General features: G+C 47.8%; 1 protein-coding gene across 2 annotated transcripts; it reads left to right on the top strand.

The window, feature by feature from the left end:
* Positions 1-1,354: 1,354 nt before the first annotated feature.
* LOC112628807 (acyl-coenzyme A thioesterase 4) lies at positions 1,355-21,924 on the top strand. Of its 2 annotated transcripts, none has more exons than XM_025392056.1 (3): positions 1,355-2,155; positions 19,551-19,753; positions 21,208-21,924. In XM_025392056.1, the coding sequence occupies exons 1-3, from the start codon at positions 1,699-1,701 to the stop codon at positions 21,811-21,813; spliced, it is 1,266 nt and encodes a 421-aa protein (XP_025247841.1). In that variant the 5' UTR covers positions 1,355-1,698; the 3' UTR covers positions 21,814-21,924. The 2 variants fall into 2 exon arrangements, with proteins under 2 accessions (XP_025247841.1, XP_025247842.1); XM_025392057.1 differs by lacking the exon at positions 1,355-2,155 and adding an exon at positions 17,507-18,279.
* Positions 21,925-22,890: the final 966 nt, after the last annotated feature.

The raw sequence follows: 22,890 nt of genomic DNA on the forward strand, positions 1-22,890 counted from the left end.
AGTGCTGGGATTACAGGCGTGAGTCACCACGCCCGGCCCTTTTTTCTTTTTAGAGACAGGGTCTTATCCAGGTTGGTCTCAAACTCCTGGCCTTAAGCAACCCTGCCACCTCAGCCTCCAAGTAAACTGGGATTACAGGCGTGAGCCACCTCGCCCAACTTCCACTTTCTAGCTGTATGATCTTCAGAAAATCAGTTAAATTCTCTGGGCCTTAATTTACTAATAGGGTTCTTGTAAGTATTAACAATTAGCTACTATTATATTTACCTTCTTTAGTTCCTGAGACTTCTATGCACAGAATATACTTGATGTATGCCACAGAACCTATACAAAGCTAATTAGAACTAACAGGGAATTGTATGATAATGACATGGGACATGAGAGCATTTGGAACGAGATAAAAAGGCTTACCTCCAGGACAGCCTTATTAGGAGCAGAGGCAAACACAGGTTTTGTGGGTTTGAAGCTTATGCATTTGTAGGTTTCTCTAATTATAAAGATAGGAAATCATAAAATCAGGTACGAGGCCTTGGGAGGGGTCTAAAGCTTAAGCTTGATGGAAAAAAACAAAACAAAACAAAACAAAAAAAACCCACCTCTGGTTGGAACCAATAGCTTATGAAAAAGTAGAAAAAAGCCCGATGCATGGGGAGCACCGGTAGTCCCTTGAGGTGTTTGAGAGGCTGAGGCAGGAAGATGGCTTAAGCCCAGGGAGTTTGAGGCTTGTAAGTGTGCAGTGATGGTAAACCGCCGCTGTACTCCAGGCTGGCAACATAGTGAGACACTGTCTCTTAAAAAAAAAAAGAGTTAACACTTGCCTGACTGGAACAAAAATGAGAAACCAGTGTAAGAAAATAACAACTATTTGCCGGGCGCAGTGGCTCACGCCTGTAAATCCCAGCACTTTGGGAGACCGAGGCGGGCAGATCACAAAGTCAGGAGTTCGAGAAATTAATAACTATTACCTCATTTGACTATTTTTACACCTGTAGGGAATGAAGCTCAGAGGTCACACAGCTAGTAAGAAGTCAACACCCTTCGGTGTGGGATTGATGTGGAGGATAGGCATATACAGAGAACACACAAGCAAAACACCATGGTGCAGATTTTGACAGAAAAGCCCTATGATTAGTAATGAGTGTGAATTCTTCAACAAAGTGATCAAAACCAACTTCAGTCCTGCATTCCTCTTCGCCATCAGGAGTTTGGCGCCTGGAGGCTGCTAGCTGCCTGGTTCTTTTTTTTTTTTTTTTTTTTTTGAGACGGACTGTCACTCTGTCGCCCAGGCTGTAGGGCAGTGGTGTGATCTCGGCGCACTGCAAGCTCCGCCCCCCGGGATCACCCCATTCTCCTGCCTCAGCCACCGGAGTAGCTGGGACCAACTAGCCCTGGTCCAGCTCATTCCGCGAGACAGCAAGCTTCTGAAAAGCAAAACTAGGAAGCTGCTTTCCAACATAAAGTGGAGGTTTCAACACAGGAGACTTTAAGCAAGTTCAAGTGTGTCTGTATTTGGTATGGCTGATCGGCAGGACTCTGGCCGATCCGTTGGACTCTGGCCTTCCCAGCTCACATTAACAGACAGTTCTGCCCTAGGGGGCGCTTAGCCTGCTACTGCAGTCCTGGAGGAAGAGTTGGGCGCAGTTGCTGGGGTCTCCACAGATGAGGCAAGTTGACCGGGTCATTTAGGGTCCTGCTCCGATGGCAGCGACGCTGATCCTGGAGCCTGCCGGCCGCTGCTGCTGGGACGAGCCGGTGCGAATCGCCGTGCGCGGCCTAGCCCCGGAGCAGCCGGTCACGCTGCGCGCGTCCCTGCGAGACGAGAAGGGCGCGCTTTTCCAGGCCCACGCGCGCTACCGCGCCGACGCCCACGGCGAGCTGGACCTGGAGCGCGAGCCCGCGCTGGGCGGCAGCTTCGCGGGGCTTGAGCCCATGGGGCTGCTCTGGGCCTTGGAGCCCGAGAAACCCTTGCTGCGGCTGGTCAAGCGCGACGTGCGAACGCCCTTGGCGGTGGAGCTGGAGGTGCTGGATGGCCACGACCCCGAGCCCGGGCGGCTGCTGTGCCGGGCGCGGCACGAGCGTGACTTCCTCCCTCCGGGGGTGCGGCGCCAGCCGGTGCGCGCGGGCCGGGTGCGCGGGACTCTTTTCCTGCCTCCAGGTGAGTCACCTCTGATACTTGTTCCCGTCTGCTCAACCCTGTTCCTGCGCTTTTCACTTCGTGTGTGTGTGTGTGTGTGTGTGTGTGTGTGTGTGTGTGTGTGTCTCTCCCCTCGTCCCTCCCGCCACGCTTTTCGCGTGTATGTGTGTGTGTGTGTGTATGTGTGTCTCTCTCCCCGCCCCCCCACCCCCGGGCTATATTGCCCAAGCGGGTCTCGAACTCCTGGTCTCAAGCTATCCTCCCACCTCTGCCTCCCTAAGAGCTGGGATTACAGGGTGAGCCACCGCGCCCGGCCCTCTGAGGGGAGTTACACTTACTTTTTTATTTTTTATTTTTTCGTGCCTGCGCTTTTCACACAGAGAAAGGATGTAGCTTCCAACATTCCGAAGGTTAGTGTGAGGAAGACAGGAATGGAATGGAAAGCTGGCTGGGGACGTTCCTCTGCCACTCCAAAACTGAGAGGTCCCTCAACCTAGTGTTCAGTTAAAAGACATTGTAAGGGCCGGGAGCGGTGACTCAGGCCTGTAATCTCAGCACTTTGGGAGGCCAAGGCGGGCGGATCACGACGTCAGAAGATCGAGGCCATCCTGGCTACCACGGTGAAACCCCGTCTCTACTAAAAATACAACAAATCAGCCGGGCGTTGTAGCGGGAGCCTGTAGTCCCAGCTACTTGGGAGGCTGAGGCAGGAGAATGGCTTGAACGCGGGAGGCGGAGTTTGCAGTGAGCCGAGATCGCGCCACTGCACTCCAGGCTGGGCGACAGAGCTAGACTCCGTCTCAAGAAAAAAAAAAAAAGAAAGAAAAAAAGAAAAGACATTGTAAGGCAAGGGAAAAGACACTTATAATATTAAAAACAAACAAAAAACAGGCCGGGCGCAGTGGCTAACGCCTGTAATCCTAGCACTTTGGGAGGCCGAGGCAGGCGGATCAAGAGTTCTAGACCAGCCTGGCCAACATGGTGAAACCCACTCTCTACTAAAAATACAAAAATTAGTCAGGCGGGGTGGTGCACGCCTGTAGTCCCAGCTACTCAGGAGGCTGAGGCAGGAGAATCGCTGGAACCCGGGAGGCAGAGGTTGCAGTGAGCTGAGATCAGGCCACTGCTCTCCAGGCTGGGGGACAAGAAAGAGTGACACTCCATCTAAAAAACAAAACAAAGTAAAACAACAACAACAACAAAAATTTTCAAGTTGTTTCAATTTTTTAATGTTCTTATGTATTGACCAGGAAGCCATTTTTTTTTTTTTTTTTTTTTTGAGACGGAGTCTCGCTCTGCCGCCCAGGCTGGAGTGCAGTGGCCGGATCTCAGCTCACTGCAAGCTCCGCCCAGGAAGCCATTTTTTTAATAAAAAGAATTCCGACTGGTTTTCTCACTGTATTTCCATGGCAGCCAGGAGGTGCCAGGTGGCTGGGCCTGTGAGGGCACGGAGGTTACGGTGCCTGCCTGCCCGCCCTTGCTTCAGCTGCAGATGCTGCCCCCTGCAGGGCGTGTTCGTTCCTGCTGCCTAGCTCCCCGCTGCCTGTCTATGATCTCCCTCCTGTTGTCACTCCAGGAGGGCAGCCACCACCTTGTGCAGGGTAGGACCAGGTACTGATTGTGGCCTCTCCTCTTGGCCTCGAATGGTATGGTTGTCATCAGTGAGCAAGTCCCCAAAGACCACGGTCTTGCCCATTGTCAGGATAATTTGCTCCACAAGCTGGGGCTCCAGGTGCTGCCCTACCCAGCGGTGCTTCTCACGCACACAGTGGTCATACTTGGGCAGGGGCTGGTGCAGTATGTAGACCTCTGTGTTTTGCATGTGCTTCATCTCTCGCAAGGCCCTCCGGGATTGGGCTCCGCGTCTAAGCAAAAGCCTAGGGCTTCACACCCATGGGCCTCTTTATCCACCAGGTCCGGCAGCAGGGTGCGGTACTGCTTCCAGACCAGGAAGCTGCGGCGCTGCTGCAGTGTCACAGGCAGCTCCCTGAGGAGGGGCGGCTGAAGCCCCGCAGGAGGCCGTCTGGAAGCTGCCAGCACGGGGGTCCCTGTCCATCAGCACACGCCTGGGCTGTGCTCATGGCTGCTGGGGCACTGGGGTTTCTCGGGATCCTAGGGACATGGGCCCACAAATGCTCTTTTAAAAGTTTCTCATTTTTGCAACTTTTCTGTCAACTCCCACAGTATGTTCAGGTTTATGTAAATTAGCATTTACAATAGGAAGGCCTCTTGCTGTCCAATGGAAATTTGAGGTTACTGGATACTTTTATTACATAAAGAGCAATCAGCCAATGTAAAAATGAAATGATGCTTATCCTTATTAATAATCAAAGAAATGCAAAATAAAACAACAGAGTACATTTCACACCCTCAGAGGCGGCNTCTTCCACAAACACTTGGGTGGCCAAGAGGGGACAATCCCAGCAAAACTGTAATTTTTATTTGATCCTCTCTGTTGCTAATCTCTCCTGGAAACATCAGCCACATTTAGTGTGTGTATGTGTATTCATTCTTTTCTTTTTAATAACTACTTAAAGTTTCTCCCCCTCATTATTAAAATGAATTTACCAGTAAGAATGAGTTTTTAAGCTTTTTATAAACTGTACACTTGATCAGTTTGGGAAGGGAGTAACTGTAGAAAACACAAGAAATGGAAAAAGTCTCCCTATCTGAACACACAACTGATAAGGCTTTAGTTCTGAAAGGAAAAGTGAGTAACATCAATTAACAGTGTCTGGTACATAAATGGAGTTCAATAGTTATTTGCTGAATGTGTATAAATGAGCCAGGCGTGGTGGCTCACACCTGTAATCCTAGCACTTGGGGAGGCTGAGGTGGGCGGATCACTTGAGGTCAGGAGTTTGAGACCAGCCTGGCCAACGAGGTGAAACCCTGTCTCTACTAAAATACAAAAAATGAGCCGGGCGTGATGGTACGCACCTGTAGTCCTAGGTACTCGGGAGGCTGAGGCAGGAGAATTGCTTGAACCCAGGAGGTGGAGGTTATAGTGAGAAGAGATTGCACTACTACCCTCCAGCCTGGGCAACAGAGCAAGACTCTGCCTCACAAATAAATAAATTAATTAATTTAATGATTACCTACTGTGGAAGAAAAGCACATAATATAAAAAGTATATCAGGTTTGAGTTTCTCCTTTAAGAATGGAAGTTAACATCTTGCCTATAACCTGATTACTAGTTAGATATAAAACCACTAAAAATTTTCAAAACAAATACATATTTAGTTCTTTGATATCTTCTCCTTCAATTAATAAGGATTCTCCTAGTGCAAATAAATTCTACGTTCCTGTTTATACATAAAGACCTTCAGGATTTAATTGTTTCAAAAGCTGATAAAACATTATTTAGATGAATTACATAAGTGATTTTAATAATGACACGTGAAAACAATTTAGGCTTGGCGTGGTGGCTCACACTTGTAATGCCAGCACTTTGGGAAGCCAAGACCGGTGGATTGCTTGAGCTCAGGAGTTCAAGACAAGCCTGGGCAACATGGCGAAACCCAGTCTCTACAAACAAATAGCCAGACACGGTGGCACATGCCTATAGTCCCAGCTACTTGGGAGGCTGAAGTGGGACAACTGCTTGAGCCTGGGTGGCAGAGGTTGCAGTGAGCCGAGATCGTGCTACTGTGCTCCAGCCCGGGCGACAGCAAGACACTGTCTCAAAAAAAAAAAAAAAGAAAAGACAATCTTTATAACACTTGATATAAATAGTTCCACAATAAACTTGGTTTTCTTAAACCTTAGTTGTATTTAAAGGAAAAAAACCCTTTATTTTCTTTTCTTTCCTTTTTTTTTTTTGGAGGCAGCGTCTCACTCTGTTGCCCAGGCTGGAGTGCGGTGGCACAGTCACGGCTCACTGCAGCCTCAACCTTGTAGGTTTAAGCAATCCTCCCACCTCAGCCTCCCTAGCAGCTGAGATCACAGGCATACACTACCATGCCTGGCTAATTTTTAATTTTTTGTACAGATGGGATCTCCCAGTGTTACCCAGGCTAGTCTTGAATTACTGAGCTCAAACAATCCTCCTGCCTCAGCCTCCCAAAGTGCTGAAATTACAGGTGTGAGCCACCGCTGCCAGCTTCAGGCACTTTTTTTCTGAAGGAATTCATGGTTTTGTAGCAGTGGAATATAACCAGATCTACAGTAGAGAGCTGATATCCTGAGATGAAGCTACCTTCTGTGGTACTCTGCAACCCATGAATGCAGCTGGTGCCACGTCTGTCCAAACTTCCACAAGAATGCCAGTGCAGGGCACGGAGCCCTATTTAGAGTACACATGACCCGAGGCTCTGAGAACTCTTAGAGATGATGCAATCTGGGACAGTTCCTCATAGCTGGCCTGGCCAAGTCCCACCCCAAGATGCCAGGGCACAACACAAAATTTCAGTTCATACTGTTTTATCTTTTCTCTTGCAATTATATGTGACTCTCTTAGAAAAGTGCAAAAGTTTATTAGTAGATGCTGGATCCCAAACCTGAGTCTGCTGAAGCCCTTTTGAGACCTTAGGGACCCTGTTGCCCATTCTTAGAAATTCAGGCTCGTGAATTTTAGATTCAGAAGCACCACAGATGAGTTGATGGGTGTAGAAGCACATGCCTGTAATCCCAGCTACATGGGAGGCTGAGGCAGTAGGATTGCTTGAGCCTAGGAGTTCAAGACCAGCCTGGATAACATAGTGGGACACCATCTTATAAAAACAATTTTTTTTTGAGATGGAGTCTCACTGTGTTGCCCAGGCTACACTACAATGGCTTGATCTTGGCTCACTGCATCCTCTGTCTCCTAGGTTCAAGTGATTCTCCTGTCTCAGTCTCCCAAGTAGCTGAGATTATAGGCACCCACCACCACACCCAGCTAAATTTTGTGTTTTTAGTAGAGATGGGGTTTTGCCATGTTGGTCAGGCTGGTCTTGAACTCCTGACCTCAGGTGATCCACTCGGCTTGGCCTTCCAAAGTGCTGGAATTATAGGCGTGATCCACTGTACTTGGCAAAAAAATGTTTTAATAACATGAAAAAAGTTTTTAAGCACCACGGGGGTTCACATTACCTATCAGCCTCTTGACATTTCGTCGTCGTCTTTTTTTTTTTTTTTTTTTTGAGACAGGATCTAACTCTGTCACCTAGGCTAGAGTGCAGTGGCAGTGACATGATCTCGGCTCACTACAGTCTCAATCTCTAAGGCTCAAGTGATCTTCCCACCTCAGCCCCCTGAGTAGCTGGGACTGCAGACACATGCCACCATGCCCAGCTCATTTTTGTATTTTCGCAGAGACAGGGTTTCACCATGTTGCCCAGGCTGGTCTCAACTTCTGGGCTCAAGCAATCCGCCCATCTTGGCCTACCAAACTGCTTGGATTACAGGCATAAGCAACCGGGCCCAGCCTAGTTAGTCTTTATTAGTTATTTGACAGGCATCTTTCTTTTCATTTTCAACCCATGCACACTGTGAACTTTGTAAAATATACAGAAAAGTTCATTAAACTCACATGCTCCACAATGATTCATTTATTTTAAAATAGAGGTCGGGTGCGGTCGCTTATGCCCGTAATCCCGGCGCTTTGGGAGGCCAAGGCGGGCAGATCACCTGAGGTCAAGAGTTGGAGACCAGCCTGACCAATATGATGAAACTCCGTCTCTACTAAAAATACAAAAAATTAGCGGGGCAGACTCCTGTAGTCCCAGCTACTCGGGAGACTGAGACAAGAGAATGGCGTGAACCTGGGAGGTGGAGCTTGCAGCAAGCCGAGATCGTGTCACTGCACTCTAGGCTGGGCGACAGAGTGATACTCCGTCTCAAAAAAAAAAAAAAAAAAAAAAAAAAATCCAGGTGTGGTGGCACGCGCCTGTAATCCCAGCTACTTGGGAGGCTAAGACAGGAGAATCTCTTGAACCCAGGAGGCGGAGGTTGCAGTGAGCCGAGATCACACCATTGCACTCCAGCCTAGGCAACAAGAGCGAAACACCATCTCAAAAAATAAAAATGAAAAGGCCGGGTGCAGTGGCTCACACCTGTAATCCCAACCCTTTGAGAGGCCCAGGCGAGCGGATCATGAGGTTGGGAGTTTGAGACCAACTTGGCCAACATGGTAAAACCCCATTTCTACTAAAAATACAAACAATAGCCAGGTGTGGTGCTGGGCGCAGTGCCGGGCACCTGTAATCCCAGCTACTCGGGACGCTGTGGTGGGCGAATGACTTGAAACCGGAAGGTGGAGGTTGTGGTGAGCCGAGATCATGCCACTGCACTACAGCCCGGGCGAAAGGGCAAAACTCCGTCTCAGAAAAAAAGAGATGGTGTCTCCTTATGTTGCCCCTGCTGTTCTTAAACTCCTGGGCTCAGGCAATCTTCCCACCGTGGCCTCTCCCAAAGTGCTGGGATTACAGGCATGCACCACTGCACCTGACCATCATGAATAATTTTAGAGGGAAACACCACGTAACCAATACCCAACTCCAATGGGCATGGTTTTTAAAGGCGTATTTCAAGTGTACCACGTGGAGAGCTGATTATTATTTAATGTTTTAAACATCCCCGGGAAGTAGCAAACATTCCTGTCACATTCTGCAGAAAAAGAAATTGAAGCAGGGGGCAAAGCCATTTGCCAAGGTCATAGAGCCTGCAAGCCAATGGCAAGGTGGGATCTGAACCTGGGGCTTCAGATCCTGGGGCTTTATCTGATTAAATAGCAAGAGAGAGTGCTGAGATTTTTTTGGTGGTGGACAGTGCCTGAGGCAAGCCATTTTGAGAGCATCTGGGCCACTTGGGGAATTGAATCTTTACCAGGGCCTCCCACCTCCTATTGCCCCTTCTCTGCAGGTGACCCCCCTCCCACAGTACCACCCCAACCACTCAGAATCCCCAAGCCGCCTTCTTTGCACATGCTGAAGCTAATATTGCCCTCCCCTCCACCCCAGCATCAGGCACCCTGGCCCAAGCCCTTCCCTGGGAGCCCTTCCTCCTCTCATGAGGCCTCCTTCCCAGCCCCTCAGAACAGCCTCCTTTATGAGACTGGCCAAGATCCCACTGAAACCTTCCCTATCAACTTTATAAAATTACTCAGGGAAGAAGGGAGGGGGCAACATGCAAATCAGCCCAGCTTGTTGCACACACAGCATTGGTCATGGAGTCAGCTGCTCTCTGACCCACTTGCTCAGAGCTGTTTGCTGCCTGTTGCTCCAGAGTCACATAGACCCTGTCACAAGGTCATAGTTCCCCTTCACTGCTCTATAGATAACAACTTGAACATTATAAAACGTTAACTTTTCCATTCGAGATATTCTTTCAGGTCCTGCGCACCAGTGAAACTGAGGCAGGATAGGTAGTTAAGGAAGTGACCGTGTTCTCAGGATGCAGCGACCATGGCCCCCGTACAGTCAACACAGTGAGCCTCAGCATTCGCATTGTAATTGAGCTCATTCAAGCAAAGCTATCTTCAGTAGGGAATTTCCCCCATAGACAGTATGAGCATTTTGATGTTACCTGTCCTCAAACGGATATTTTGCTCATTATAATAGTAGAAGACAGCCCTACGTGGAGATGTAATATGCTAGTGAGGCATGTGACATATGAACAAGCATGTACAGCTACTGTGCATGTGCACCCAGAACATGCCTACTAGCAACACCTCTTCCCACCACCTTATGAATAATCATGTAAGACTCCCATATAGGGAGTCTCCCTACTGCCAGTGTCTGCTGGCTCACCCTTATGAGCAGCCTGCCTTGAATCCTCTCTCTCTCTCATGGTATACCGTCCATTCTGCACGTAACTTTCAAAATATTCTTTTTCCTTTGCAATAAATTACTCTATGCTGCACTTCTTTCGCTGTGTGTCTCGTTTAAATTCTTTTAAATCAAGAAGAACCGAGGTGTCACATCAGCCACCAACGAAACTGCTGATGCCAGCTTGTCAGAAGGACCCCACAGGAACTCACTAAAGAATGCAGTTTTGGCCGGGCGCAGTGGCTCATGCCTATAATCCCAACTCCATCTTGAAGAAAAAAAGAAAAAAAATTAGCTGGGCATAGTGGTGCCTGCCTGTAGTCCCAGCTACTCGGGAGGCTGAGGCACGAAAATCGCTTGAACCTGGGAGGCAGAGGTTGCAGTGAACTGAGACCGCACCACTGCATTTCAGCCTGGGTGACAGAGTGAGACTCCTTCTCAAGAAAAGAGAGAAATGCCATACACCCTAGAGTTAAACAGTATATAGCCAATCACTAAATGATGTTATATCTCTAAACCAATGAGAATTCCTGACAAGCAACTTCTTTTTTTTTTTTTTTTTTTTGAGACGGAGTCTGGCTCTGTCGTCCAGGCTGGAGCGCAGTGGTGCGGTGTTGGTGTGGTCTTGGCTCACTGCAACCTCTGCCTTCCAGATTCAAGCTATTCTCCTGCCTCAGCCTCCCAAGTATCTGGGATTACAGGCGCCCACTACCACGCCCTGCTAATTTTTGTTTGTTTGTTTGTTTTTTAGATGGAGTTTCACTCTGTTGCCCAGACTGGAGTGCAGTGGTGTGATCTCGGCTCACTGCAACCTCCGCCTCCCAGGTTGGAGCAATTCTCCTGCCTCAGCCTCCCAAGTAGCTAGGACTACAGGAGTGGGCCACCACATCCAGCTAATGTTTGTATTTTTAGTAGAGACCGGGTTTCATCGTGTTAGCCAGGATGTTCTCGATCTCCTGACCTCATGATCCACCCGCCTCAGCCTCCTGAAGTGATTACAGGCGTGAGCCACTGCACCCGGCCTTTTTTTTTTTTTTTTTCCTTCTTCTTTTTGAGACAGGGTCTCACTGTTGCCCAGGCTGGAGTGGAGTGGTGCCATCATGGTTCACTGCAGTCTTGAACTACCCGGGTCAGACGATCCTCTCACCTCAGCCTCCGTAGTAACTGGGATTACAGGTGTACCACCATGCCCAGCTAATGTGTGTGTGTGTGTGTGTGTGTGTGTGTGTATTTTTTTGTAGACATGGGGTCTCCCTATGTTACGCAGGCTAGTCTTGAACTCCTGGGCTCAAGTGATCCCACCTCAGCTTCCTAAAGTGCTGGGATTACAGGTGTAAGCCACCATGCCCGGCCTCTGACAAACAACTTTTATAATGTTGATTGAAAAGTAAAATAACAGCATTAGAACTTAGAGAAATCATAGTTAGATTTATTCTGAGCCAAGTTTCAGGACTTAAGCTGAGGAACACAGACTCCACATAGACCAAGAATATGTCATGAAGGAGGTTCAGTGAGGAACCATTTTCTAACAGGGGGATACGTGTGGCACAAAAGGTGGGAGAAGCAGTTGGGGAAGCAGCAGTTACATTCTTAAGATTCTCATTGCTGTTCAGTGAGGCTGTAGCTAAGCTAAGATGACTATGAGGTGGGGACAAAGGTTAGGCGTTTTAGGGTCTGATAGAGGATCATTCATTCCACTCTGTTCTACATCTGAAAACACTGATAAACAGGTTTATGACCAGTACCTGTCAGTGAAATACATAACCAACTCCAGTTACACAGGCAAGAGGTCAGCTTTAGTTTATAGGCCTTGTTTTTTGTTTGTTTTTGAGACGGAGTCTCACTCTATGACCCAGGCTGGAATGCTGTGGCGCAATCTCGGCTCACTGCAACCTTCACCTTCCGGGTTCAAGCGATTCTCCTGTGTCAGCCTCCCAAGCAGCTGGGATCACAGGCGCCCACCACCACATCTGGCTAAGTTTTATATTTTTAGTAGAGATGGGATTTCATCCTGTTGGCCAGGCTGGTCTGAAACTCCTGACTTCAAGCAATCTGTCCACCTCTGAGTCCCAAAGCGCTGGGATTCTAGGTGTGAGCCACGGCACCCAGCCCAAAGGCTTTTTATCGATAGTAAAAAGATTACTTTTATTATAATGTTTGGGAGGCCGAGAGAGGTGGATCACCTGAGGTCAGGAGTTTGAAACCAGCCTGGCCAACATGGTGAAACCCGCCTTTACTAAAAATACAAAAATTAGATGGGTGTGGTGGTGGGTGCCTGTAATCCTAGCTACTTGGGAGGCTAAGGCAGGAGAATTGCTTGAACTCAGGAGGCAGAAGTTGCAGTGAGCCGAGATTGTGCCACTGCATTCCAGCCTGGGCGACACAGTGAGGCTCTGTCTCAAAAAAAAAAACCAACATGTAAACTGCCAAACCAGTGTGATTTCTTCTTTTCTCAAGGAAAACATTTAGTTTTTATTTTTACTTAAAATAATTTTTTTAGGCCGGGCACATTGGCTCACTCCTGTAATCTCAGCACTTTGGGAGGCCGAGGCAGATGGATCATCTGAGGTTGGGAGTTGGAAACCAGCCTGACCAACATGGAGAAGCCCTGTCTGTACTAAACATACGAAATTAGCTGGGTGTGGTGGCACATGCCTGTAATTCCAGCTACTCAGGAAGGCTGAGGCAGGAGAATCACTTGAACCCAGGAGGCAGAGGTTGCGGTGAGCCGAGATCGCGCCATTGCACTCCAGCCTGGGTAATAAGAGCGAAACTCCGTCTCAAAAAGAAAACAAATTTTTTTTTTAGAGGCCAGGCTCAGTGGTTCATGCCTGTAATCGCAGCACTTTGGGAGGCCGAGGCAGGCGGATCATCCGAGGTCGGGAGTTGGAGACCAGACCAGCCAACATGGTAAAACCCTGCCTCTACTGAAAATACAAAAAATTAGCTGGGCGAGGTGGCATGCACCTGTAGTCCCAGCTACTTGGGAGGCTGAGATATGAGAATTGCTTCAACCCAGGAGGTGGAGGTTGCAGTGACCCAAGTTGTACCACTGCACTCCAACCTGGGTGACACAGTGAGATGCTATCTCAAAAAAAAAAAAAAAAAAAAAAAAAAAAAAATTTGTTTTAGGGACAGAATCTTGTTCTGATGCCCAGAGCTGCAGTGCATTGGTGTGATCATAGCTCAACTGCAGCCTCAAACTTCTGGGCTCAAGCCATCTTCCCATCCCAGCCTTCCTGAGTAGCTGAGACTGCAGGTATGCACTATTACACCTGCCTAATTTTTTGTAGAGCTGGAATCTTGCTCTGTTGCCCAGGCTGGTTTCAAACTTCTGGCCTCAAGCAGTCTTCCCACCTGGGTCTCCCAAAGTGCTGGGATTACAAGTGTGAGCCACCATGCCTGGCAAAACATTTTGTTTTTTAGTTCCATACTGAAGTCCATGAGTGTTCAATTATTTGTTTCAATTTTTGTCTCAGTTTTATGGTGATATTACCACAGAATATTGAGTTTACTCAATTTCCTCCCTAATATAGAAAAATTAGATGATTCTCTGCCTGGTGTAAAAAAAAACAAATAGATCAGCTGCCAGTTATTCTTGGGCATTTTTTCTCTGCATTAGCTTCAGGGTGTCAAGATAGACTGTTGATTAAGCCTACTGACAGGAGTATTTGCACACTTGTTTGGAGATTTATCAAAAATAAGATATATTTTGACACAGACTTCTTGCTCCCCCTGCTCCCCTTTTGGCAACATTCACTTTTTTTTTTTTTTTTTTTTTGGAGACAGAATCTTGCTCTGTCACCCTAGCTGGAGTGTAGTGATACCATCTTAGTTCACTGCCACCTCTGCCTCCTGGGTTCAAGGAATCTTCCTGCCTTAGCCTCCCGGGACATTGCTGGGACTACAGGCGTGGGCTACCACACCCGGTTACTTTTTGCATTTTTAGTAGAGACGGGGTTTTGCCACATTGGCCAGGTTGGTCTCAAACTCCTGGCCTCAAGTGATCTGCCCGCCTTGGCCTCCCAAAGTGCTAGGATTACAGGAATGAGCCACCACACCTGGCCCATCCACTTGTTTTTGCTTTATTTCAATACTTATTACTATTCTGATTATCAGTAAAATTTCTGCTAGGAACACCAGTGGATTTACCTTATCTCCCCTGACTTGTTTCCACGGGACCTCCCATTGCCACTTGATTTTGAGGATTGAAGATAAACTGGGGGAGAATTATCTAGCAGCAAAATACTGCTAATGTGCTTAATTATTTTCTTGTTTTCCAACATATATTTTATGTCAAATTCTGTGTTCAAATCTAAATACACCCGTCTTGTCAAAGTCAGTCTCCAACTTCCAAATTCCTTAATTTGCCCCATTAATAATCATAACTCCTATTAGACCCATATTTTATCTAATATTTTTTGTTTTTGTTTTTGTTTTGAGATGGAGTTTCATTTTTGTCACCCAGGCTGGAGTATAATGGTGTGATCTTGGCTCACTGCAACCTCTGCCTCCTGGGTTCAAGTGATTCTCCTGCCTCAGCCTCTCAAGTAGCTGGGATTACAGGTGCACACCACCACGCTGGCTAATTTTTGTATATTTAGTAGAGACGGGGTTTCACCATGTTGGCCAGGCTGGTCTCGAACTCCTGACCTCAAGTGATCCACCTGCTTCAGCCTCCCAAGGTGCTGGGATTACAGGCGTGAGCCACCGAGCCCGGCCTATTTCTCTAAATATTAAAAGCGTCCTTTCTTGCCCTGGATTTCAAAAAGCCATCAGTACCATCATGAGAAGTTCCTCCGCCACACTCATATTGTCAGGTACCTGCTCAGCATATATTACACTTCTCTCTTTTAGGAGAATTGCTGATTTTATTGCCCCTCCCCCTGCAGCTGTGGGTTCCGGGGAATGCTAACTCCACTCTGATCCCAGGGGCAATGGTGGCAATCTCCATTTGGTTTAAGCCAATTTCAACATTCCATGACAGGAGAAAATATGTGACTTAGACCTTTCTTAGAAATCTGAATCTTCTCCCTCCTACTCAATATGAGCAAAAAAGGATGAGGCCACAATTAGCTGACAGCCACCTTATGATGTTATTAATGGCAGAGAAGACAGAAAGAAGAGGTTCCTGGTGTCATCATTTAGCCATTGGATCAATCAAATGTTAAGCCACACCTACTCTTGATTTTCCATCCAATAAATTTCCTTTTCTTTTTTGTGTTTAATTAAAAAGTTAAAAAAAAATTAAGGAGGCCGGGCACGGTGGCTCAAGCCTGTAATCCCAGCACTTTGGGAGGCCGAGACGGGCGGATCACGAGATCAGGAGATCGAGACTATCCTGGCTAACCTGGTGAAACCCCGTCTCTACTAAAAAATACAAAAAACTAGCCGGGCGAGGTGGCGGGCGCCTGTAGTCCCAGCTACTCGGGAGGCTGAGGCAGGAAAATGGCGTAAACCCGCCAGGCGGAGCTTGCAGTGAGCTGAGATCCGGCCACTGCACTCCAGTCTGGGTGACAGAGCGAGACTCCGTCTCAAAAAAAAAAAAAAAAAAGAAAAAAATTAAGGAACAGGAACATGAACCCTGGGCCCTCAGATTAAAAGTCCGATGCTCAGGGGCCAGGCGCGGTGGCTCACGCCTGTAATCCCAGCACTCTGGGAGGCCGAGGCGGGCGGATCACGAGGTCAGGAGATCAAGACCATCCTGGCTAACATGGTGAAACCCTGTCTCTACTAAAAAATACAAAAAACTAGCCGGGCACGGTGGCGGGCGCCTGTAGTCCCAGCAGCTACTCGGGAGGCTGAGGCAGGAGAATGGCGTGAACCCGGGAGGCGGAGCTTGCAGTGAGCTGAGATCGCGCCACCGCACTCCAGCCTGGGCGACAAAGTGAGACTCCTTCTCAAAAAAAATAAATAAATAAAAAATAAAAGTCCGATGCTCTACCAACTGAGCTATCTGGGTGGTTTACTTATTTTTTTTTACATCTTATATTTTAAAGCAGTTTTAGGTTCATAGCAAAATTGAGCAGAAGGTAGAGATTTCCCATACACTCCCTGTGCCCCCCAAGACATGCATAGTTCCCTCACCTCCACTATCAACATCCCCCACCAGAATGGTCCACCTGTTACAACTGATTAACCATCACTGACATATCATTATCACCCCAAATCTCTAGTTTGCTTTAAGGTTCACTCTTGGTGATTGTTGTACATCTATAGTTCTGGACAAACATATAATGACATGTATCCACCATTATAGTATCATATAGAATAGTTTCACTGCCCTCAAAATTGTCTGTGTTCCAACTATTCATCCCTCCCTTCCCACAACCCCTGGCAACTACTTATCTTTTTACTATCTCCAATAGTTTTGCTTGCTTGCTTGCTTTTTTCCTTTCTTTCTCTTTCTTTCCCTTCCTTCCCTCTCTTTTCTCTCTTTCCCTGTCTTTGTTTCTCTTTCTTTTCTTTCTCTTTCCTTCCTCCTTCCTTCCTTTTTCTTTCCTTCTTTTCTCTTTTCTTTTCTTTCTTTTTCCTTCCTTCCTTTCTTCTCTTTCCTTTTCTTTCTTTCTTTCTTTTTTTTTTTTTGAGACAGAGTTTCGCTCTGTCACCCAGGCTGGAGTGCAGTGGTGTGTGATCTCAGCTCACTGCAACCTCTGCCTGCCAGGTTCAAGCAATTCTCCTGCCTTAGCCTCCCCTGTAGCTGAGACTACAGGTGTGCACCATCACGCCCCGCTCATTTTTGTATTTTTAGTAGAGACAGGGTTTCACCATGTTGGCCAGGCTGGTCTTGATCTCCTGACCTCAAGTGATCTGCCCGCCTCAGCCTCCCAAACTGCTGGGATTACAGGCATGAGCCACTGTGCCCGGCCTATATTATATTTCATTAAAAAGCTTTTTAAATAAACTGACATGGAGGGCCAGGCACGGTAGGTAGCTCACACCTACAGTCCTAGCACTTTGAGATTACAGAGGCGGGAGGATAGATTGTGCTCAGGAGTTTGAGACCAGCCTGGGAATCATGGTGACACCTCCTCTCTAAAAATAAACATTTAAAAATTAGCGCCGCATTGGTGGCGTGCTGTCTGTAGTCACAGATACTCCAAAAGCTGAGACAGGAGGATCAGTTGAGCCTGGGAGGTCGAGGCTGCAGTGACCCGAGATCGAGCCACCGCTTTGCAGCCTGGATGACAGCGACCCTGTCTCAAATAAAAACAACAACAACAACAACAAGCAGGCAGGGTGCAGCGGCTCACGCCTGTAATCCCTAGAACTTTGGGAGGCTGAGGCGGGAAGATCACTTGAAGTCAGGAGTTCAAGACCAGCCTGGCCAACATGGTGTAACGCCGTCTCTGCCAAAAATACAAAAATAAGCCGGGCGTGGTGGCGCGTGCCTGTAATCCCAGCTACTCAGGAGGCTGAGGCAGGAAAATAGCCTGAACCCGGGAGGCAGAGGTTGCAGTGAGCCGAAGCGCCACTGCACTCCAGCCTGGGCGACAGAGTGAGACTCCCGTTTCAAAAAAAAAAAAAGTTAAAAACAAACAAAACCTTCCATGGAACCCATGAAAGGCTAGAATTTGGCTTGATCTCATTCGCCTCTGGTTTCACCACAAATCGATCATCCAACAACTTTCATTCCAACAACCGAGGGTGCTGTGAGGCAGAGAGGCTTTCTAAGGGGTGGGTTGGGCGCCACACCTTGCGCGCCCTGGGGCCCGAGGAGACGATCCTGGAGAAGAGCCTGGCTACTTTTGCCTCAGACGAGTCTGGAGCGCCGGGTTAACCGGTCTGAAGTCCCAAGCGCTTTCTGGGACTGCTCAGCCAGCCACCGGCAGGTCCCGGCACCAGGGGAGGCCAGACGCCCTCTGGACATTCGGCGCGCTTGCCACGATCTTGGACGGGCCTCGGGCCTCGACCTTTGGATTCCCCGCTCCGGCTCCAAGATGTCAGCAACGCTGATCCTGGAGCCCCCGGGCCGCTGCTGCTGGAACGAGCCGGTGCGCATTGCAGTGCGCGGCCTGGCCCCGGAGCAGCGGGTCACGCTGCGCGCGTCCCTGCGCGACGAGAAGGGCGCGCTCTTCCGGGCCCACGCGCGCTACTGCGCCGACGCCCGCGGCGAACTAGACCTGGAGCGCGCGCCCGCACTGGGCGGCAGCTTCGCGGGACTCGAGCCCATGGGGCTGCTCTGGGCCCTGGAACCCGAGAAGCCTTTTTGGCGCTTCCTGAAGCGGGACGTAGAGATTCCCTTTGTCGTGGAGTTGGAGGTACTGGACGGCCACGACCCCGAACCTGGACGGCTGCTGTGCCAGGTGCGGCACGAGCGCCTCTTCCTCCCGCCGGGGGTGCGGCGCGAGTCGGTGCGCGCGGGCCGGGTGCGCGCCACGCTCTTCCTGCCGCCAGGTGAGCTGTGATGCTGGCGGGAGGTGTGAGCGTCGGTGGCCTGAGTCTCCGTTGCTTTCTTTCCAGGGCTGATTTAGCACTGATTTGGTTTCGGAGCAAGGTCAGAGAAGCTAGCATTGACTATGTCGGTGGCCACTCTACCAAAATAGAGGATTTGGTACTGGGCGTGGTGTCTCACGCCTGTAATCCCAGCACTTTGGAGGCCGAGAAGGGCGGATCACTTGAGATCAGGAGTTCGAGACCAGCCTGGCCAACATGGTGAAACCTCGACTCTACTGAAAATACAAAAATTAGTACGGCATGGTGGCACACGCCTGTAGTCCCAGCCACTGGGGAGGCTGAGGCACGAGAATCACTTGAACCTGAGAGACAGAGGTTGCAGTGAGCCGAGATCGCACCACTGCACTCCAGCCTGGGTGACAGAGCCAGACTCTGTCACAAAAAAAAAGAAAAGAAAAAAGAAAAAAAAGAATTTTTTGTTAGGCTGGGTACTACGGCTTTTACTTGCATTATATTAGTCTCTATAATATTCCAATGAAGTTGGTATTGTTATTCTGCAGATGAAAAAGCAGGTTCAGGTCGTCAGGTACATTATCCACATTGCTATTAATCACTACCCTACAGATCTCTACAGGCATCAGCCTGACTTGTCTAAGGCAGAATGATGACAGTGAATGAGGCTATTACCAATGTCGCCTTCTTTAGTGTTCTAGGCACACTGAGTCTCTTCTCCACTTCTTCATGTCCTGCTTTATCACAGGTCATACTTCAGACTCCACTGCCTTTCTCACCTAAAACCATCTCTGGGTATTTCTTTTTCTTTCCTCCCTTTCTACATAGACATCTGAGATATCAGTACACTAAAAACCAGAGGGCTGATGCAACAGAACATAAAATTTCATTTCAATTTTTTTCTTTTCTTTTCTTTTTTTTTCCTGAGACAGTGTCTGTCTCTGTTGCCCAGGCTGGAGTGCAGTAGTGTGGTCATAGCTCACTGCAGCCTCGACCTCCAGGACTCAAGTGATCCTCCCTCCATTGCCTCCCAAGTAGGCAGGACTACAGGCATGCACCACCACACTCGACTAATTTTTTTTTTTTTAAAGCGTCTCACTACATTATCCAGGCTGGTCTTGAACTCCTGGCCTCAAGCGATCCTCCTGCCTTGGTCTCCTAAAGTGCTGAGATTATAAGCATGAACCACTGTGTCCAGCCAGGAAAGAACATTTTTTAAATTGTATAATGACTTACATTTATAATATTTTGTTCTCTAGGACCTGGACCCTTCCCAGGGATCGTTGACATCTTTGGTATTGGAGGGGGCCTGTTGGAATATCGAGCCAGCCTCCTTGCTGGCCATGGCTTTGCCACGTTGGCTCTAGCTTATTATAACTTTGAAGATCTCCCCAAGAACATGGACAACATATCCCTGGAGTACTTCGAAGAAGCCCTGTGCTACATGCTTCAACATCCCCAGGTTCTCCTCATGTCCTTTATTTAATCAGTCTCTCTAAAAATATCTCCATAGAGAGTGTAACCTGTACCATGTGCAGAAATGCTGCTCTGTTTCTCTTTCACAAAGATTTCTTCTGGAGACTTCCTTGGCTTAAGGTGCCCATTTCCACTTTTTCTGTCAGATGAATTTGTGGTATAGAATTAATTGTAAAATCCACGTGATATTTTAGTTAGTAATATTAAATATTATCTGTATATTGCAAATTGAATTTCTAATCTATTGTCTTTGCATGATTTTTTTTTTTTTTTTTTTTTTTTTGAGACGGAGTCTCACTCTGTCACCCAGGCTGGAGTGCAGTGGCTGGATCTCAGCTCACTGCAAGCTCCGCCTCCCGGGTTTATGCCATTCTCCTGCCTCAGCCTCCCGAGTAGCTGGGACTACAGGCGCCCGCCACCTCGCCCGGCTAGTTTTTTGTTTTTGTTTTTTTTTTTTGGATTTTTTAGTAGAGACAGGGTTTCACCGTGTTAGCCAGGATGGTCTCAATCTCCTGACCTCGTGATCCGCCCATCTCGGCCTCCCAAAGTGCTGGGATTACAGGCTTGAGCCACTGCGCCCGGCCACATGCTTGTTTTTAAATTTTAATTTCCTGATGTCAGAGTATGTTCTCAAATTTTGGTCAGAACTTGTCCACCCCTTTCAGAAGCCAAGAACGAACTTACTTACTTACTCTGAAGTCTGGCTTTGTAATCATTTGCCAATACATATGGCAAATGATCTGATAAATGATTCACATCTTGGAACAGAACTTGGTTCCACACTATTGGATGCATTGCCAATGAAGACTTCAGTCAGACCTACCTGAATGTGGTCCTGAACTTGATGGGCTCCGTGGCTCAGCATTTTCTAGTGGATAATTCTCTGAAATGTTTATAAATCAGTTTCCAAGGTTTTCAGTGATTTTAAGATTTGTTTACCATGTGTTCAGTCAGATATTCTGCACATGGGAAGAAACTCCCCTGTCAGCTGAGGTTGATTTTCTTGTGGATAATTCCCAGATTAAAGCTAGCAGCATCTCTGCATTTTAGGAAAATGTTTTTGAATGGAATAATTTTTTTTTTTTTTTTTTTTTTTAAAGACAGAGTCTCGCTCTGTCACCCGAGCTAGAGCATACTGGCGCGATCTCGGCTCACTGCAACTTCTGCCTCTCAGGCTCAAGCAATTCTCCTGCCTCAGCCTCCCGGGTAACTGGGATTAGAGGCGCATGCCACCGCACTCTGCTAACTTTTTTTTTTTTTTTTTTTTTGTATTTTTAATAGAGGCAGGGTTCTACCATGTTGGTCAGGCTGGTCTCAAACTCCTGACCTCAAGTGATCCGCCCGCCTCCGCCTCCCAAGGTGTTAGGATTACAGGCGTGAGCCACCGCGCCCAGTCTGGATAAGTTATTGACTCGATTCTTCTCTCTTCTTTTCTTCCAGGTAAAAGGCCCAGGCATTGGGCTTTTGGGCATTTCTTTAGGAGCTGATATTTGTCTCTCAATGGCCTCATTCTTGAAGAATGTCTCAGCCACAGTTTCCATCAATGGATCTGGGATCAGTGGGAACAAAGCCATCAACTATAAGCACAGTAGCATTCCACCATTGGGCTTTGACCTGAGGAGAATCAAGGTAGCTTTCTCGGGCCTCATGGACATCGTGGATATAAGGAATGATCTCGTAGGAGGGTATGAGAACTCCAGCATGATTCCAGTAGAGAAGGCCCAGGGGCCCATCCTGCTCATCGTCGGTCAGGATGACCATAACTGGAGGAGTGAGTTGTATGCCCAAAAAGTCTCTGAACGGTTACAGGCCCATGGAAAGGAAAAACCCCAGATCATCTGTTACCCTGGGACTGGGCATTACATCGAGCCTCCTTACTTCCCCCTGTGCCCAGCTTCCCTTCACGAATTAGTGAACAAACACGTGATGTGGGGTGGGGAGCCCAGGGCTCATTCTAAGGCCCAGGTAGATGCCTGGAAGCAGATTCTAGCCTTCTTCTGCAAACACCTGGGAGGTACCCAGAAAACAGCTTTCCCTAAATTGTAATGCATTTGTCTATTGTTGACATGAGAGATTCAAGATCAGGTTCTAGTGTTCAGTAACCCTGTGTGAATCAGCTGTCTCCTGGATAACATTAAAGCCATGTCCTTGTCATTAGTGGTGTATTTTACGTAACTTTGTTGAATAAGCTTTGTCATTAGTTTTACTAATGTAACTTGCTTGTTGTAGAAGATTAAGAGGCGTATGACACATATAAGTGAAAAGCATTCCCACCAGTTAACATTTGTGTTTCCTTCTAGATTTTTTTAGTTAATGCTTTAAGTCATAGGTGAGCTTTAAAGCTGGTGACTTTTTCCATCACTGTGAAAGAATGGTCACCTAATGTTTGCTGTTCAACCTTCAGTAGCAGGGTAGAATTTTCTTTGGCCAGAAACATACAGAGGGGTGTTAATATGAGGAAAGGGGTGTTAATATGACCTTTCATTATAAAAGTCAGAGAAAAATCCTTTGACAGGAGGAGATGAGACCTGTCTCTAGAATAGTTAAGTCTATACTCTCTTCCAAAGGTGAATGACTACCATCTATTTTCCCTCTCACTTCCTGTCTCTAAGAGCAGACCTTGGGGCAGAGTACAGTGGCTCACACCTATAATCCAGTACTTTGGGAAGTCAAAGGGGGCAGATCGCTTGAGCTCAGGATTTCATGACCAGCCTAGGCAACATGGCAAAATCCAATCCCTACAAAAATTAGCCAAACATGGTGCACACCTGTAGTCCCAGCTACTCAAGAGACTGAGGTGGGAGGATTGCTTGAGCCCAGGAGGTCAAGGTTGGTGCAGTGAGCCGTGATTGCATCTCTGTACTCTAGCCTGGGCAACAGAGTGAGACCTTGTTTCAAAAAAATAGACCTTGGAAAATCATACTGTGGTAATCCTGGAGGAATCATTCCTTTCTCTCCTTGATATCAACACTGCGTAGCATTTATTATTATTATTATTTTTTGAGACAGAATCACTCTGTTGCCCGGGCTGGAGTGCAGTGACACGATCTCAGCTCACTGCAACCTCTGCCTCCTGGGTTCAAGCAGTTCTCCTGCCTCATCCTCCTAAGTAGCTGGGACTAC

The sequence above is a fragment of the Theropithecus gelada genome, chromosome 7b, assembly GCF_003255815.1.
Source record: "Theropithecus gelada isolate Dixy chromosome 7b, Tgel_1.0, whole genome shotgun sequence".
NCBI classification, from domain to species: Eukaryota; Metazoa; Chordata; class Mammalia; order Primates; family Cercopithecidae; genus Theropithecus; species Theropithecus gelada.

Excerpts from the sequence above, each read along its gene's own strand:
- LOC112628807 (XM_025392056.1), top strand. The coding sequence starts at position 1,699 with ATGGCAGCGACGCTGATCCTGGAGCCTGCCGGCCGCTGCTGCTGGGAC. Across the intron at positions 2,156-19,550 it reads GACTCTTTTCCTGCCTCCAG|GACCTGGACCCTTCCCAGGG; the intron begins GTGAGTCACCTC and ends TTTGTTCTCTAG. Across the intron at positions 19,754-21,207 it reads ACATGCTTCAACATCCCCAG|GTAAAAGGCCCAGGCATTGG; the intron begins GTTCTCCTCATG and ends CTTTTCTTCCAG.